Source organism: Cupressus sempervirens, chromosome 8 (assembly GCF_028749045.1).
Source record: "Cupressus sempervirens isolate cs-2001-9-10 chromosome 8, ASM2874904v1, whole genome shotgun sequence".
NCBI lineage: Eukaryota > Viridiplantae > Streptophyta > Pinopsida > Cupressales > Cupressaceae > Cupressus > Cupressus sempervirens.
Genome location: NC_143125.1, coordinates 527,496,600 through 527,512,001, shown reverse-complemented (window position 1 = coordinate 527,512,001; position 15,402 = coordinate 527,496,600). Strand labels below are relative to the sequence as shown.

At 31.5% G+C, this 15,402-nt stretch overlaps 1 protein-coding gene across 1 annotated transcript; it reads right to left on the bottom strand.

The window, feature by feature from the left end:
• Nucleotides 1–1,917: 1,917 nt before the first annotated feature.
• Nucleotides 1,918–6,945, bottom strand: LOC149543513 (wax ester synthase/diacylglycerol acyltransferase 11-like). The gene is made up of 7 exons (XM_089796296.1): nucleotides 6,714–6,945; nucleotides 5,562–6,164; nucleotides 5,403–5,472; nucleotides 5,125–5,198; nucleotides 3,215–3,424; nucleotides 2,903–3,040; nucleotides 1,918–2,470 (listed from the first exon to the last, which is right to left on the bottom strand). Exons 1-7 carry the CDS (start codon nucleotides 6,915–6,917, stop codon nucleotides 2,339–2,341), a joined length of 1,431 nt encoding a protein of 476 aa, XP_089652422.1. The 5' UTR covers nucleotides 6,918–6,945; the 3' UTR covers nucleotides 1,918–2,338.
• Between the last annotated feature and the right edge of the window lie 8,457 nt (nucleotides 6,946–15,402).

Here is a 15,402-nt window from a genome sequence, read left to right as displayed (position 1 = left end):
GTCGAAGCTGACTTTTTTTCGAAGCTTAATTTGATCCTTAGTGTGTCATGTTTAAGGATGCCCACTCCATCCAAACAATCCCTAATAAGGGGGTAACTATTGAAAAAGATAAAGAGATTAATGTTGATTTTTCCTTAGATTTGGTGAAGGCTTTTAGAAGATCTCCCATATCAATGCTAATGTTAATATTTTTCAGAGTCGAGAGGCCATATTAGATTGGTTTATTTTGTAGATCAATATCTTGAAGAATACATCCCTTTTTATTAGAAGTTGGGCATTATCCTTTCTAGTAATCTTAATTTAGAAAAGGGTATTAATGATTTAAAGAAAAAGCATGAGGAGAAATTGTTTTTTAGTATTCAAAACAAACTAACAAGGTTTGTGGATGGAGTAAATCAAATTCGCAAAAACTAGTAAGGATTTGTGAAACCTCAATGAACAAGATGAAGTTGTTCATTGTTGATCCAAAAGAAACTCTTGATCCACTAGTTCTAGAATCATTTAGTGTGATATAGAGAATACGTGATTGAAGAAAAATATCATGGCTTTGAATGAAGAAAAATATCATCACTCTGAATATGGAGTGGAATATACACATCACATCTGTGGCCAACTCTTATGTGTCAGGATATGCTATGAGATTAAGTAGGAAAGGGTGCTACCCCTTTGGACAATATTGTTAGGAAGGTCAAGGATATTGATGCTAAAATCATTAGGAAAAATAAAGAATTAGTTAAGACTCTACATAGTTTGTTTAGAGGTTTTTGTCTCCCTGTGTTTTGTTTATGTTTTTGACATTATTAATTGGGTGACTATTTATTTAAATGTTTAAATTCAAGTTTTTGGTTCCTATAAAATTTATTTTCCTCTTATATAAAATACAAATATTATGTATTAATGATAAATAATAAATTCTTAAGTTTCTTTTTTCTTTTTGTATATAGTGACCTTTTTTCCCTTCTCATTCTAAAGCTTGAGATGACATATCATACACATAAACAAGAAATAAGATTGAAACTTGGACAAAAACATAACTCGTATAAATATATACTTTTACTATTACATAAATAAAAATCTATAAAAGTAATATGAATATAACTTTCATAATCTATTTAACGAATAAATAAAAATATCAATTTATCATTATTTCAATAATATTCAAAATTTAACATTTCTCTAAATATTATTAAAACACTTATTATAAGAACAAATTGATATGATATAGATGCAAATTTTATCATTGTCTATTCAACAAACAAATATGAATGCATTTATCATCATTCAAAATCTAGCGTTTCTCACAATATCACAACATACTATTTAGACAATGAAATGATATACATGGCTCATAGTATGCATTAGTAAATAAAACAATCAATAAATGGTCGAGCAAAATCCTAACACAGTTTGTCTTGATGATAATTAATAAAGTGTAATCCATTGGGATTGGCACTCATAGAGTTGTATACAATTAAATAGAAAACCAAACGTAATAGCTACGATATAAAACAATCAAAGCAAATGTTAACACATTTTTTTTGCATCTTGATAATAATCTGGATAATGTGATCTATGGATAGAAACAAGTTGGTTATCCAATTAATTCAAAAAGCCATACTTAGTAACAAAGATATACCATCTAGGTCTTGTGTGGTTATGGAATGGTTTACCCATTTGACATTATTGACTTGATGGCTATTTATTTTGTTTAAACTCAAATTTTTAGTTCATATAAAATCTATTTAATTCTAATATAAAATACAAATATTATGCATTAAGGATATATAGTGAATTTTTAATTTTCTCTTCTCCTATTGTATATATTCACCTCTTTTGCACTTCTCATTCCAAAGCTTGAGATAACATATCACACAACTAATTTGTCATCATTTCAGTAGTATTTAAAATCCAACATTTCTCTAAAGATCATACGAGCACTTATTATAAGAACAATTGAAATGATATGAATACAAAATTTATTATTATCTATTCAACAAACAGATATGAATAAATTTAATGTCATTAAATAACATTCAAATTCTAGCATTTCCCCATATCACAACACACTATATAAGCGATAAAATGATATTTGACTCACATTAGGAATCAATAAATGATACAATCAATAAATAATCAAACCAAACCCTAAAATGTTTTGTCTTCATGAAGTGTGATCCATTGAGGCTCACAAGTTGTACCCAAGTAAATAGAAAACCAAACCTAATAACTGTGATATAAAACAGCCACAGCAAAAATAAACTTAATAATCATTCCAATTTATGGAAATGTAAGGTCTCTAATTTTAAGTCAGTGCAATTGCCCACAAATTTTTCTTATATCACGCATCCCTCATCTCCAAAAATGCTTCCTCAAAGCATTTAGATAGCTTGTTTGCATCCACGTAACCCTGGGTCGTGATCACTTGCATTCTTATGTTGTTTGCATACCTCATACATGTAACAAGAATAGTCTGGGCAGACAAAAGACACCATTGTATTAATTTCTCTGTAAATAAATTGAATAAATTTTAGTAATAAATAATATTAATTTTTTATAATCTATAAAGATTATTAACAGATTTGTGGGTGTTGGTATTTTTTATTAACATTTAGACTCCAACTCTTCAATCTATCATCAGATTTATCAATATTTTGAATAATCTATTAGTAGAGTTCCATCTATTCAGAAATCTATTTATAATTGTAATGATATCTATAAAACGATCTATTCAGAAATCTATTAATAATTGTAATGATATCTATAAAACGATCTATTCAGAAATCTATTAATAATTTTAATGATATCTACAAGACTAAGACTAGGAGAGCAAAATAGCAGGGAAAATAATTCGAAAATTAAAAATGAAGTCCAGTATAGCTTAATCGTATAACAATTACTTCACCTGAGGAACGCCTGACACTGAAAAATACCAACTTCTAACTCCGTATCCCGCCAACTTTAACTTCTCTGCAGGTCCATTCATATTCGTCACAGCAAATGTAGTATTAGCCAGAGTATTGTACAGAGCTTTACCTGTAATCTGCCAAAAAAAAATCATGGAATACATAGTACGATCATCAATGTCACAGCTTTATAGCAGTTGTGTATTTATGAGGTGTCTACTAGAACTAGAAAGGATGACACTAAAATTTAAAAATGTTAAATAGTGGAAGTTGACTTAATTTTTTCAAGTGACTGGTAGTAGAACAACTACCTTAGGGCCTCTGAATCGTGTAATGAAGCTTATCACTTTGTTTGTTACAGCGACTGCCAAAGACATTTTCTTCTTATCTATCATTCTCTTTGCTCTGAGAACATACTCCAAAGGCTTCTCAATACTTTCCATGGGCACTGCCAGCTGCCAAAAAGCCCAACGGTTGCCCCATGGAACTTTTGTTCTGGATTTTGTCATTTCCTCCAGATTCTACACCATTGTTTTATATAAGGTAGAAATATCAGAACTCAATTGTCATTCGGCATTTACTAACAGCTACAGTTAAAGCCACAACCTTAAACTAAAAAAACAATAATTGGACAGACATCAATAAATATAGGATGCAAAACATAGAATAACAGAGAGCATTTTAAAGAAGAGTATTTGATGTGCTGACTATGACATGTTTTTCGTCTGAGAGGAATAAGTGTTAACTTTTCAGGCAAGCTTTTTGGTTACAATAAAAATATTTTTAGTCTATGTTACAAGAAACGAGAAACTAAGTTTTTAAAAGTTGGGTTAAAGAATGTGTGTGTCTTGATAAAGTAACAAAAATAATTGATTTCTGTTGAATTAATTTTTAGCTTTATCTTAAATTGTATTCATAAATCAGTAGTTTTTAAATTTCAAATATATTAATGCACAATTGCATAAAAAACTAATAGTTAAGTGGTACTAAAGTCCTCTAGATTTACAAAATCTTGAAAAATATTTGATGAATTATAGTGCATATCTAAATATCAACAAAACTAAAAATATTACTTCATTAACAAAATTACTAAAACTGATACTTCATTAACAAAACTAAAACTGGTAGGCATGATACATTCCCGCCAAAACTTTTAAAATACATTAATATTTTTCACCCTTTAAAACATATTAATAATATTTTCATCCATGAAATTCTTTCCATTCGGTTGAGAAGAGATCGCCTTGGCATCCGTCGAATAGTAGGGGTGGGTGGGAGCCCTTCCCTTAGCCTTAGAAATATAGGGATGGGGGTAGGGGGCGACCATTGTGTGATGGGAAATATTGATAAAAATTGTTTGTGTCTATTTATTTTCTTTTTAATTCATTATATCTTGATGATTGATCATATCTATTTTCCTCATAGAATACATTTACAATCTATAAGATTTCCACAATCCATCTAAATTTGATATAGAGTTTCTCCATTTGACTGTGTAGAAGTTTTCACATCAAGGCTAAGTGTAGTAGTTTTTACATCACCGCTATTTATTTGATATATAGTATTTGGAGTTGATTGTGTAGTATTTTTTACATAATGGATTTTACACAATCAAATCCAGAAACTATATATCAAATTTAGATGGATTGTGGAAATCTTATAGCTTTGATTCATTTCTCATATCTGACAATCAACAATTATATCTAAATTCAAATTAAAAACAAATTCAATCAATCTATTTAGAACAACTGAGTCGGAAGAAGTTGCTTTTTAACTCCTTTAAATACCGTCATCCTTAAACATCACACACCAAGGAAAAATTAAATTTGGAAAAAATAAATCAACTATTTAACACTTTTATCCAAAAATCATAGCTTAACATATGAATAAGGACATTAAATCTCTTTAATTAAAAAAACTGTCTTCAAGAACTATAACAAAGACATTCTTTTAAGTAAACATTAAATCTCTTTCATTAAAAAACCTGTCTTCAAGAACTATCCGACAAAGATATTCTTTAAATCTCTTTCACTGAAAAAACTGTCTTCAAGAACTATCGGACAAAGACATTCTTTTAAGTAAACTCTTTCCAAGGGAAGCAATATTGCAGGGAGAGAACAAAGTATAGTAAACTATGAAAAGTATAGCTGATACGAAAAGCTCCTTAAACCTCACTGTAATGGCAATCGTGAGAAATGAAAAAGAAAAATGTGTTAAAAACCTTTAAGCCAGGCTGTGATCGTGAGTTCATCAGAGCAAGAGCTGTTACTCTCAATTTCTCTATTTGCTTTGAGTCTGCATTCATTGAAGCAACACATTTTGAATAAGATCAAATGAAAGTCAAAAAAAAATAAATAAATAAATACGAGGAAAGTTATTGAGTGGTCACTCTTAAACATCACACATTTACTAAGAAAAAAATTAACTTTGAAAAAATAAGTCAAAATTAGTCTTAATATGTGATATTTAAATCGACCATTATTGAGTTAGGAGCTAGACCAGAAAGAACCATCTCGCAGTACCGTCGAAAACCACAGAATACCACACCCATTATCACATCATTAACGCTCTGTTCACAAAATAAAAATCACTACCAAATAAGTGTAACTAAAAACATAGTATAAGTAGAGACAAGGCTAGTAAGATGCAATAACTTACCCCTCCAACATAATTCTTTACTTGGGCAACATCTTGTAGCGAAAAGGTGGCGGACGCCATAACTTTGGGCAACATCTCTACACCAGGAGGACCTCTGATAGAAATATTGCTATCCTCCATCCAAGTCAAACGTAGAAAACTAGCAATAAGGTCTTGTAAAGTGCAAAACATCACAACCATAACTGTGAAAAAAAGACTCCATATCCTGAAAAGAAACTGAAAACCAATGTATGGACTTTCATGAATTTGTGTAGGAAGATTTTTCTGTTGGGATGAATCAAGAGGAAAGCTTGGTGGAATGGTGGGATTATCAGCCTTGGTAGAGCAGGCAATTGCTAGAGACATAAGAGAAACACCATCTCCAAGCATATGATGTAAATTTATAATGAGTGTAGATTCTGCCGTTGTGGTTTTGTAATTAAGGAAGTGGAACTCCCAAAGAGGTCGAGAGAGGGGAAGCTTTCTTGAATGCATATCAGAAACATAGTCCTCCACAAACTTGTCATAAAACATGTGACCAGCAGGAATATGTGGAACAAATACATGGTCCTCAATATTCACCTTTGTTGGCTTCCACTGCAGCTTCCCTTTCTCATTCTTAGTCTGCAATCAAACATTATTTAAAAATAAGTATACCCAATCAAATATAGAATCAACTAAATGATACACTAATGAGATTCTTCTCATTCTTAGTTGAGAACAATTAGAAGAGCTAAGGCTAGATTCGGCCATCGGAACATCAAAATTTGCTTTGGGTGATTTTTTTTAAGGTAAGTGAAGAGCTTAAAGCTAATTTTTCAGCTTTTCCACATTTAGGGAGCTCTCTGTACAACTCGTAGAGTGCGAGGGGGTCTAAAAGTGTCATTACCTCCTAATAGCTGCTTGCCAAAAACAAATAGTACTTTTTGCACAAATAAACCCATCAGCAACCAAGAAAGCTTTAAAATTATCAACTAGTACACGTGTAATTGTGATCGACTATTAGTACTGTATATGCTATCATTTTTTTGAGTTTTTTATAAGCGATAATTACAGGATCTATAATACGTGGACGACCACTGAATCATTTCCCTAAATGATACACAAATAGATGTTAAAATACAATAAACTAATCTATGATGGGTATATGTGAGAATGGGAGAAGAAATGTACCACAATAGAGGAGAAGCGTGGACCTTGAGGGAGAAGGATTTCTTGGATGGCTTTCTTTGCATGGGAGATGTCGATTGCTTGGTCGAACTCAAACACGACATGAACGCAGAGGCCAAATGAAGGAGTGTTGAAGATCTCTCCTGTTGGACTCACTGCATGCTCATCCTCATTTCCATTTTTCATTCTGTTGAGCTCAACAGCCATTGAATGGACTGCAGTGATTGAACGAAGCAGCTGTACACTTTTACAGTCGTAAATTTATAAGGTTCTGAATTTGGCAGTACCGTGCTCTATGGAATCCTATTCACTGAAGTAGGTGATTTTTTAAAGTTCTCCTTGTCGAGAATAAGTGCATATAGTTGTTGGATCCGTCTACCTTATCTTTATACACCCATGCTATTAAATGGTACAATGAGTTTTCACCCAAACATACTAAGATTAAGGTTTCTTGTTTTATTTAATGAATTGTAGATCAGTATACAATTGTATAATTCTCAAAATTTTATAATCAATTGAAAGAAACTTCAATGTTGCATTTTGGGTAGTTTAGATATTCGAGTGGTAGTTGAAATATTAAAGAATTTTCATTTACTAGTGTTTGTCCAAGACGATATTTTTGAATGCAATTAAATTTTTACAGTTGACAATTATTATGACAATAAAAAAATTGACCAATATTTATGTATGCTTAAACGATTTAGAAAATTATTTTTTTATTTTTGTTATTGATTTACTTATTCTTTTTTCTCTTTTCTATCTTTATCAATTTATTTATCATATTGAAGATTGAAATGAGATGTTTGTTTTTTATCTTTTAAAGGAATATAAATTAAGAGTTGTTTGGTAGATTGATTTTTTTTTTTTAACTATAAAACCTAATTTTGCTAAAAATTATCTATGTGTAATGTATGGTTGATATGTATTATATAATTATATTCATGATATTCAACCACTTTATAAAAAGATGTTATCCAAAATCATAAATGTTCAATGGTCAATAAAGGGATAAAAGTACAAACGTGTGTCACCCTTTTACAAAAGAAAAGACTAACATCAAAAAAAGTGTTAAATCTCAACAATGTAAAAGTCACATTTTTGTTTCAAATTCTAAGTAGGTGTAATGTGAAATGTGTATTGTTGCCCCACTTTTCACCCTCTAATTAATTTGTAAAGTGGAACAAGTGCTTTAGCGAAGTCCTAGGTATAGTCTAAGTCTAAGTCCCCTTAAGTGAAGGTAGTCTTCATCAGATTTTTCATCTCCCCCTTCCCCACATTTTGTAGCTGGATGGTCATTCCTATGTGTCGAGGGATGTTATGAGTATTCTAGTACCTAATCTAATGGAGATTCACGAAACATGCAAAGATCATTCACAAGAGTTATATCTACTTGCGGTCCATTGTTTTCTCCATGAAAAGAGAAGCTTGTGGAAATCTGGACTTTGCCTTTGCCTCGACAAGTTTTCAACCCATGAAGGCGATTTCTCACAAAGAGCACCAAATGATGCATATGAGCCCCAATAAGAAGATGATGAGGTACCTTATGATAAATTCTTGTTTCCTTTATGATTATCTACCTCAAGAAGTATTAAAGATTCACCATAGCTCTCAAAATCATCCTAGGCGAAAAACTCAAAATTGAATTCTCCTCGGCGGGTTTTCAACCCATGAAGTCTATTTTCGGTAAAAGGCAATTCTAAAGGAAAGGAAAGGAAAGGTGGGTCCCTAATGAAGCTCGACACTCCTTATGGACATCTCTGAACCCAAAGGCAAGAATAAGTCAAAAAGAAAAGTTAAAAGGAAAGCCTAAGTGGAGAAATGAAAATTGTCTTCTCCTCGGCGGATTTTCAACCCATGAGGACAATTTTTCGCATTTTAAAGAAAATCTAGTGTGTAAGTGAATGGGACCAATAAATTGTACGTGAAACATCTTGAGATGATAATGGAAACAATCTAACCATTGCAAGAAAGATCTATTAAGTAGAATCCAATTTGGTGGATATTTCCTTACAGAGTACTCTATTCATAACTTCCTGAAACTTAATGGGAAACAAGAAAGTAAGTATGAGAGGATAGAAAGTTACCGTTGGACCAATGGAATAGTGAAAAGAAATCGAGATATTCGTTAAAACCTTGCATTTACTATTTCAACGGATCTCTCATTCAATTCATTCGTGTCGTGTGAATTCTGGAGATCAACGAATGAATTGAAGTTCCTATATAGATGGAAACATGAACCATTACAAAAACTACTGCTTTTTCTTGAACTATTATTCTATTAAAATTGTACAAGTTTTTCAAAAGCCAGTATTTGTGCATTTGCTATTCCTTTTGCTTCCTACATTCAAAATTCATCTCTAAACATAATGGTAACTAGATTTGCGAGTTTTGATGGGTTGAATGGAATCAAGTCTACATTGCAAAATTTCACAGACACCTCTCTCTGTTTCTATGATATGCAAGACTTTTAGAAGAGAGTGAGATCGGAGCCAATTCATCCCATTATTGAAAAGCTCTGAGGATGCAGGTTAGGTGAGGCAGCTGGCTTCCCAGTGGCGGTCCAAGCTCTGAAATTGATCTACAAATGCATAAATCATTACAACCTGGACACCAAACAGATTGTATTGCCAAATGACATAGTCTTGATCTCCATTGATAGACAAATTGTGGTAAATTGCCTCAGAGTTCTTGAATGGGAGGAGTTTTTAGATTTAATAGTCGAAGGAATTGTTTCTGAATTCTCTGCCAAGAAGATGACTTGGAGAAAGGAGATCATGCAATCATGGTTTCAAAAGCCATGAGGCACCAGGAGCAAGGCCCCTAAGACTCTATTTGGTACTAATCTCAAGCCTAAGATCGTCGACATATTGGTCCTTTTCCATAGGTTGAAAGGTGAGGTAGAAGCTTTGAATTTTGTTGAATAATGTTTCTTCCTAGTGCAAGTTATTTGTTTTGATACCCAATACATTGATGGGCCTATAAGGTAAGCGAGAATTTGTCCAATGCCCTTCGTACTGCAAAGTTCTACAACACATTCTATATGCCCTCCTTTCTCATTTACATGTTAGCTTCTCTACAGTTGTGGCCAGGCCTCCCAAGGGTAGAAAATTTCCCTAATGATGTAAAGTCTTATGAGTTCTACCCGTGTTTGCAATTGGAAAATAGTTATGTGGAATATATAAGAGTTAATGATGCATTTACAATGAGAATTTGCAAGGAGCTCCAAGGATGCCTAGAGAGGAGATTTTGTCTAGAAGCAATGGCAGCTATTAGTCAGTTTAGAAGCTATTTCATCCAATTCTCATATTTTTCATATTTGTGTCTTGCAGCTTTTGACGGGTTCCCCTTGAAGCTGCTGAGGTATCCAAGCAATATGATTGTGCTGATCGAGATCATAAGGCAAGCAATCCAAGTGAACGTGCTGAGTGGGAGTTTGAAAAAGAAGGGATACGAGTTCCTTATGAAGGTGGGAGCTTTTAGTTGCAAGTCCTGTTCTGATGCAAAGAACATGCTGAAGGTGTTTGAGATGAAATATAAATTGGAGATGTATGAGGTCTTAAGACCTATGTTTGACCCAAATGGGTATGCAAGGGAAGTGTTGTAGATTGGGAGCGTGATCAAACACATCACCATGGTTGATGGCTACTGGGCAGATTGCAAAGATGAATTTGAGACCCGAGATCGTGCTTTTGCCAGATTCATAGTGGATAAAGTGAAATTGTATCAAATTAATATTGATGTTGAAGGGGTAGAAGATGACAGGAAAAATATGTACATTTTTACATATCTAACAAAGTTAAGAGGCACTCCTACCAGCTCTGAGCCTTATGAAGATGTTGGAGAAGAGTTAGACATCATAATGGCCAGAATCATCAAAAGGACTAGGAAGTGGGTCGAATGGACCACAACAAGAAGAAGTCGAAGTAAGAGCACATCAGCTCAAGCTTCTCCAAAAGCTACAACCTTGGTCATAACTCAAGGACCACCTCAACCATCAGATGGAGGTGATCAAGCTCTAGAAAAAAACATTCCTATGGATAAGACTTGCCAAGATGGCTCCCTCCCAGTGATTGGTGCCCAACCAAAAGTAGAGAAGAAGGTGGATGAACCAACATATAGTGTTGTTACTCTAGTTTCCTCACCTCATAGTAGTTTAGTTCCATCTACAAGCATTGCACTTTTCCTACCCAATAGCCCTAATGTGCAGGTAGTGGACTTAGGAGATGGAGGAAGTAGTGATAGTAAGTCCACTGAGTCAGACGAAGCAACCAAAAAGAATATAGAAGAAAAGAAAGGCCAAGACTCTTTGAAGCTTGTCTCAAAAACACTGAAGAATCCCTTCTCTTTGATGGCAAGAGCACCTACTCTTATCAAGAAAAAATTTTCAACATAGATTCTCTTAGGATGGCTTCCAAGATGATAGGCACTAATTCTTGGTTGGAGGATACTCTGGAGAAGAAAAGAAAAAGAAAGGATGAAGGGGCTCCCAACAAGAATACCTTATCTCTTGTGGTTTTCTCTGGATTTGCATTGAGTAATGTCAAGAAGCAGAAAGCCTTGTCTATCCTCGGGCAAGACCCTGAAACAAGGTATTTAACAATGGAGATATCCAAACCTACTAAAGAAGGAAGGATTGAGGATATGACTACGGATGATTTAACATGAAACCAAGGTTGGCTTGTGGAAGTCAAAAAACAAGGTAATTGAAGGACAACTAGAGAACCTCAAATTGTCAAAGGTTAGGATGAAGGTGGAGATACAAGAATTTAACGGGTATATTAGACAATGGGTCACTCTGTTGGTGGGCTTAAATCCTTCATGTATTATTTTGTAATCTATTCAATCCCGTTATAACCCTACTTACATGCTGTCTATATATTCTCTATTGTTAAGACTATTTCTTAACTTTTGTTTTTCCACCTTATACATACACCTCTATTAAGATAAATTCTATCTACATCAAAATTTTTTACTTAAAACAAAATATAATGCTAAAATACATAAATTTCAAAATATAATACTAAAATACATAAATTTCAACCATTGTCTATGCAACAACTAGAATATTTGATGCATTGTACTGATTAATTTTATTAAAAAATATTGTAATCCTTGTTTTTTCAAATTTAAAATACCTACTTTATATTTTTTATTTAATTACAACATTCTAGATGCTGCGTAGAAATAAAGTTCAAATCCAATGAACAAAGGTTAGAGTGTCCTTCCCTTTGTGGAAAAGAAAGCACCCCACGACATATTGAGAACAAAGTTTATTAAATGCACGTTTTATACTAGTTTGTATCCAATTACTAACGAAATAGAATTATTTCAGAAAAACGATGTTTCAATAACTTTTACTATTACTATTTTTTATGATATTGTTTTAACATATAAACACCATTTTGTAGAGCTCAAAGTCAAGAATGATCTCATATAGAGTTTATAGTGTTTTAATTAGATATAGTATATTGTAATTAAAAAATTCTATAAGCACATATTTTAACACTCGGAAAGATGTTGATTTTGAGAAAGAAAAAAATATTAAATCATATCAAAAAAAATAAAAATTATATGATGTTCTATAGGAGTGATTCCTCTTCTAGAATCTATAATTTTTCTTCTGGTTAGAATAGATTTGTTTTGAAAAATGTGGTGGGAGATGAAAACTATCGATTTTAGGTGAGATGAAATTTGAATCATAATAAAAGAGAAAATATATGTCTAAAATCAATTTTTATTTTTGATTGTTCTAGCTATATATGCTATCCATAACATAGTCTGAGTTCAAATGGAAATAAGTTTATTTCTGTATAGTTTTGTGCTAGGAACTAAACCCCTAATTTTTAGTATTTTTTAGCAACTAAAAAATCATCTATAAAAATTAGGAAAATATATCAATTCTTATTCCAAATAATTATTAAAATTATAATCCTAAACTTCATCCATTTCTACACATTTTATTAGTTTACTTCATTTTCAAATTCTAAATAATAATACCAGATTTATGTCATTGAAGGTGAAAAATTATACTTTTGTTAGTCTTTTCTTTTACAAAGGGTGACACATATTTGAGCTTTTGCCCTATTACATGTCCTTGCAAATCTTGAGCACTATCATTTTTAACCCAATTAGGGAAAGAGCAAAGCGAGTTCAAAATCTAGTAGGGTTAATATGAAATATCATCCAAATCACCCAATTTGTTATTATAAGGATTTTAATTCCACTATTTGGAATAAATCTACTCCTCCTCCATCTGGTTGGCTTAAAAATTACACACTAATGACTAATCGCTAAGTTAAAGGTGTTAAATAGTCAAAGCTGACTTTTTTCCCAAGCTTAATTTGATCCGTAGTGTATCATGTTTAAGGATGCTCACTCCATCCAAGCAATCCCTGATGAAGGGGTAACTATTGAAAAAGATAAAGAGATTAATTTTGATTTTCCCTTAGATTTGGTGAAGGGTACCCCAAGTGAGAAAGGTTCCTCTATTTAGAAGATCTCCCATATCATTGCTAATGTTAATATTTTTTCATAGAGTCGAGAGGCCATATTAGATTGGTTTATTTTGTAGATTAATATCTTGAAGAATACATCCCTTTTTATTAGAAGTTGGACATTATCCTCGCTAGTAATCTTAATTTAGAAAAGGGGATTAATGATTTAAAGAAATACCATGAGGAGAAATTTACTAAATTAGAAGAAATTGTTTTTTGGTATTCAAAACACACTAAAAAGGTTTGCGTATGGAGTAAATCAAATTCGCAAGACACTTGTGAGGACTTGTGAAATCTTAATGAACAAGATGAAGTTGTTCATTGTTAATCCAAAGGAAACTCTCAAACCACTAGTTCTAGAATCATTTAGTGTGATACAGAGAATACGTGAATGAAGAAAAATATCATGGCTTTGAATGAAGAAAAATATTATGACTTTGAATAAGGAGTGGAATATGAACATCACATCTGTGGCTGGCTCTACGTGTCAGAATATGCTCTGAGATTAAGTAGGAAAGGGTGCTATCCCTTTGGAAAATATTGTTAGGAAGGTCAAGGATATCGATGCTGAAATCATTAGGAAAAATAAAGAATTAGTTAAGACTCTACATAGTTTGTTTAGAGGTTTTTGTTCCCCTGTGTTTTGTTTATGTTTTTGAGAAATTTAATTGGGTGACTATTTATTTAAATGTTTAAATGCAAGTTTTTGGTTTCTATAAAATCTATTTTCCTCTTATATAAAATACAAATATTATGTATTAAGGATAAATAGTAAATTCTTAAGTTTCTTTTTTCTTTTTGTATATACTAATTTTTTTTTCTCTTTTCATTCTAAAACTTGAGATGACATATTATACACATAAGTAAGACATAAGATTGAAACTTGGACAAAAGCATAACTCATATAAATATATACTTTCACTATAACATAAATAAAAATCTATAAAAGAAATATGAATATAACTTTCATAATCTATTTAATGAATAAATAAAAATATCAATTTATCATTATTTTAGTAATATTCAAAATTTAGCATTTTTCTAAATATTATTAAAACACTTATTATAAGAACAATTGATATGATACAGATACAAATTTTATCATTATCTATTCAACAAACAAATATGAATGCATTTATCATCATTCAAAATCTAGCATTTCTCACAAGATCACAACATACTATTTAGACAATGAAATGATATACATGGCTCGCAGTATGCATCAATAAATAAAACAATCAATAAATGATCAAGCAAAATTTTAACACTATTTGTGTTGATGATAATTAATAAAATGTGATCCATTGGCACTCATAGAGTTGTTCACAATTAAATAGAAAACCAAACATAATAGCTAAAATATAAAACATCAAAGCAAATTTTAGCACATTTTTTGGCATCTTGATAATAATCTGGATAATGTGATCCATGGATAGAAAGAAGTTGGTTATCTAGTTAATTCAAAAAACCATACCTAGTAACAAAGACATACCATCTAGGTCTTGTGTGGTTATGGAATGGTTTACCCATTTGACATTATTGACTTGATGGCTATTTATTTTGTTTAAACTCAAATTTTTGGTTCATATAAAATCTATTTAATTCTAATATAAAATACAAATATTATGCATTAAGGATATATAGTGAATTTTTAATTTTCTCTTCTCCTATTGTATATATTCACCTCTTTTGTACTTCTCATTCCAAAGCTTGAGATAACATATCACACAACTAATTTGTCATCATTTCAGTAGTATTTAAAATCCAACATTTCTCTAAAGATCATACAAACACTTATTATAAGAGCAATTAAAATGATATGAATACAAAATTTATTATTATCTATTCAACAAGCAAATATGAATAAATTCAATATCATTTAAATAACATTCAAACTCTAGCATTTCCCAATATCACAACACACTATATAAGCGATAAAATGATATTTGACTCATATTATGCATCAATAAGTGATACAATCAATAAATAATCAAACTAGACCCTAAAATGTTTTGTCTTCATGATAATTAATAGATTATTGAGGCTCACAAGTTGTACCTAAGTAAATAGAAAACCAAACCTAATAACTATGATATAAAACGGTCATATCAAAAATAAACTTAGTAACCATTCCAAATTATGGAAATGCAATGTCTCTAATTTTAAGTCAATGCAATTGCCCACAAATTTTTCTTATA

What these genes read in the sequence shown, in the direction of transcription:
- LOC149543513 (XM_089796296.1), bottom strand. Translation starts at nt 6,917, where the DNA reads ATGGCTGTTGAGCTCAACAGAATGAAAAATGGAAATGAGGATGAGCAT. An exon ending in CACGCTTCTCCTCTATTGTG is followed by an intron (nt 6,165 to 6,713) that starts GTACATTTCTTC and finishes GTTTGATTGCAG; the next exon opens with ACTAAGAATGAGAAAGGGAA. An exon ending in TAAAGAATTATGTTGGAGGG is followed by an intron (nt 5,473 to 5,561) that starts GTAAGTTATTGC and finishes TTTTGTGAACAG; the next exon opens with AGCGTTAATGATGTGATAAT.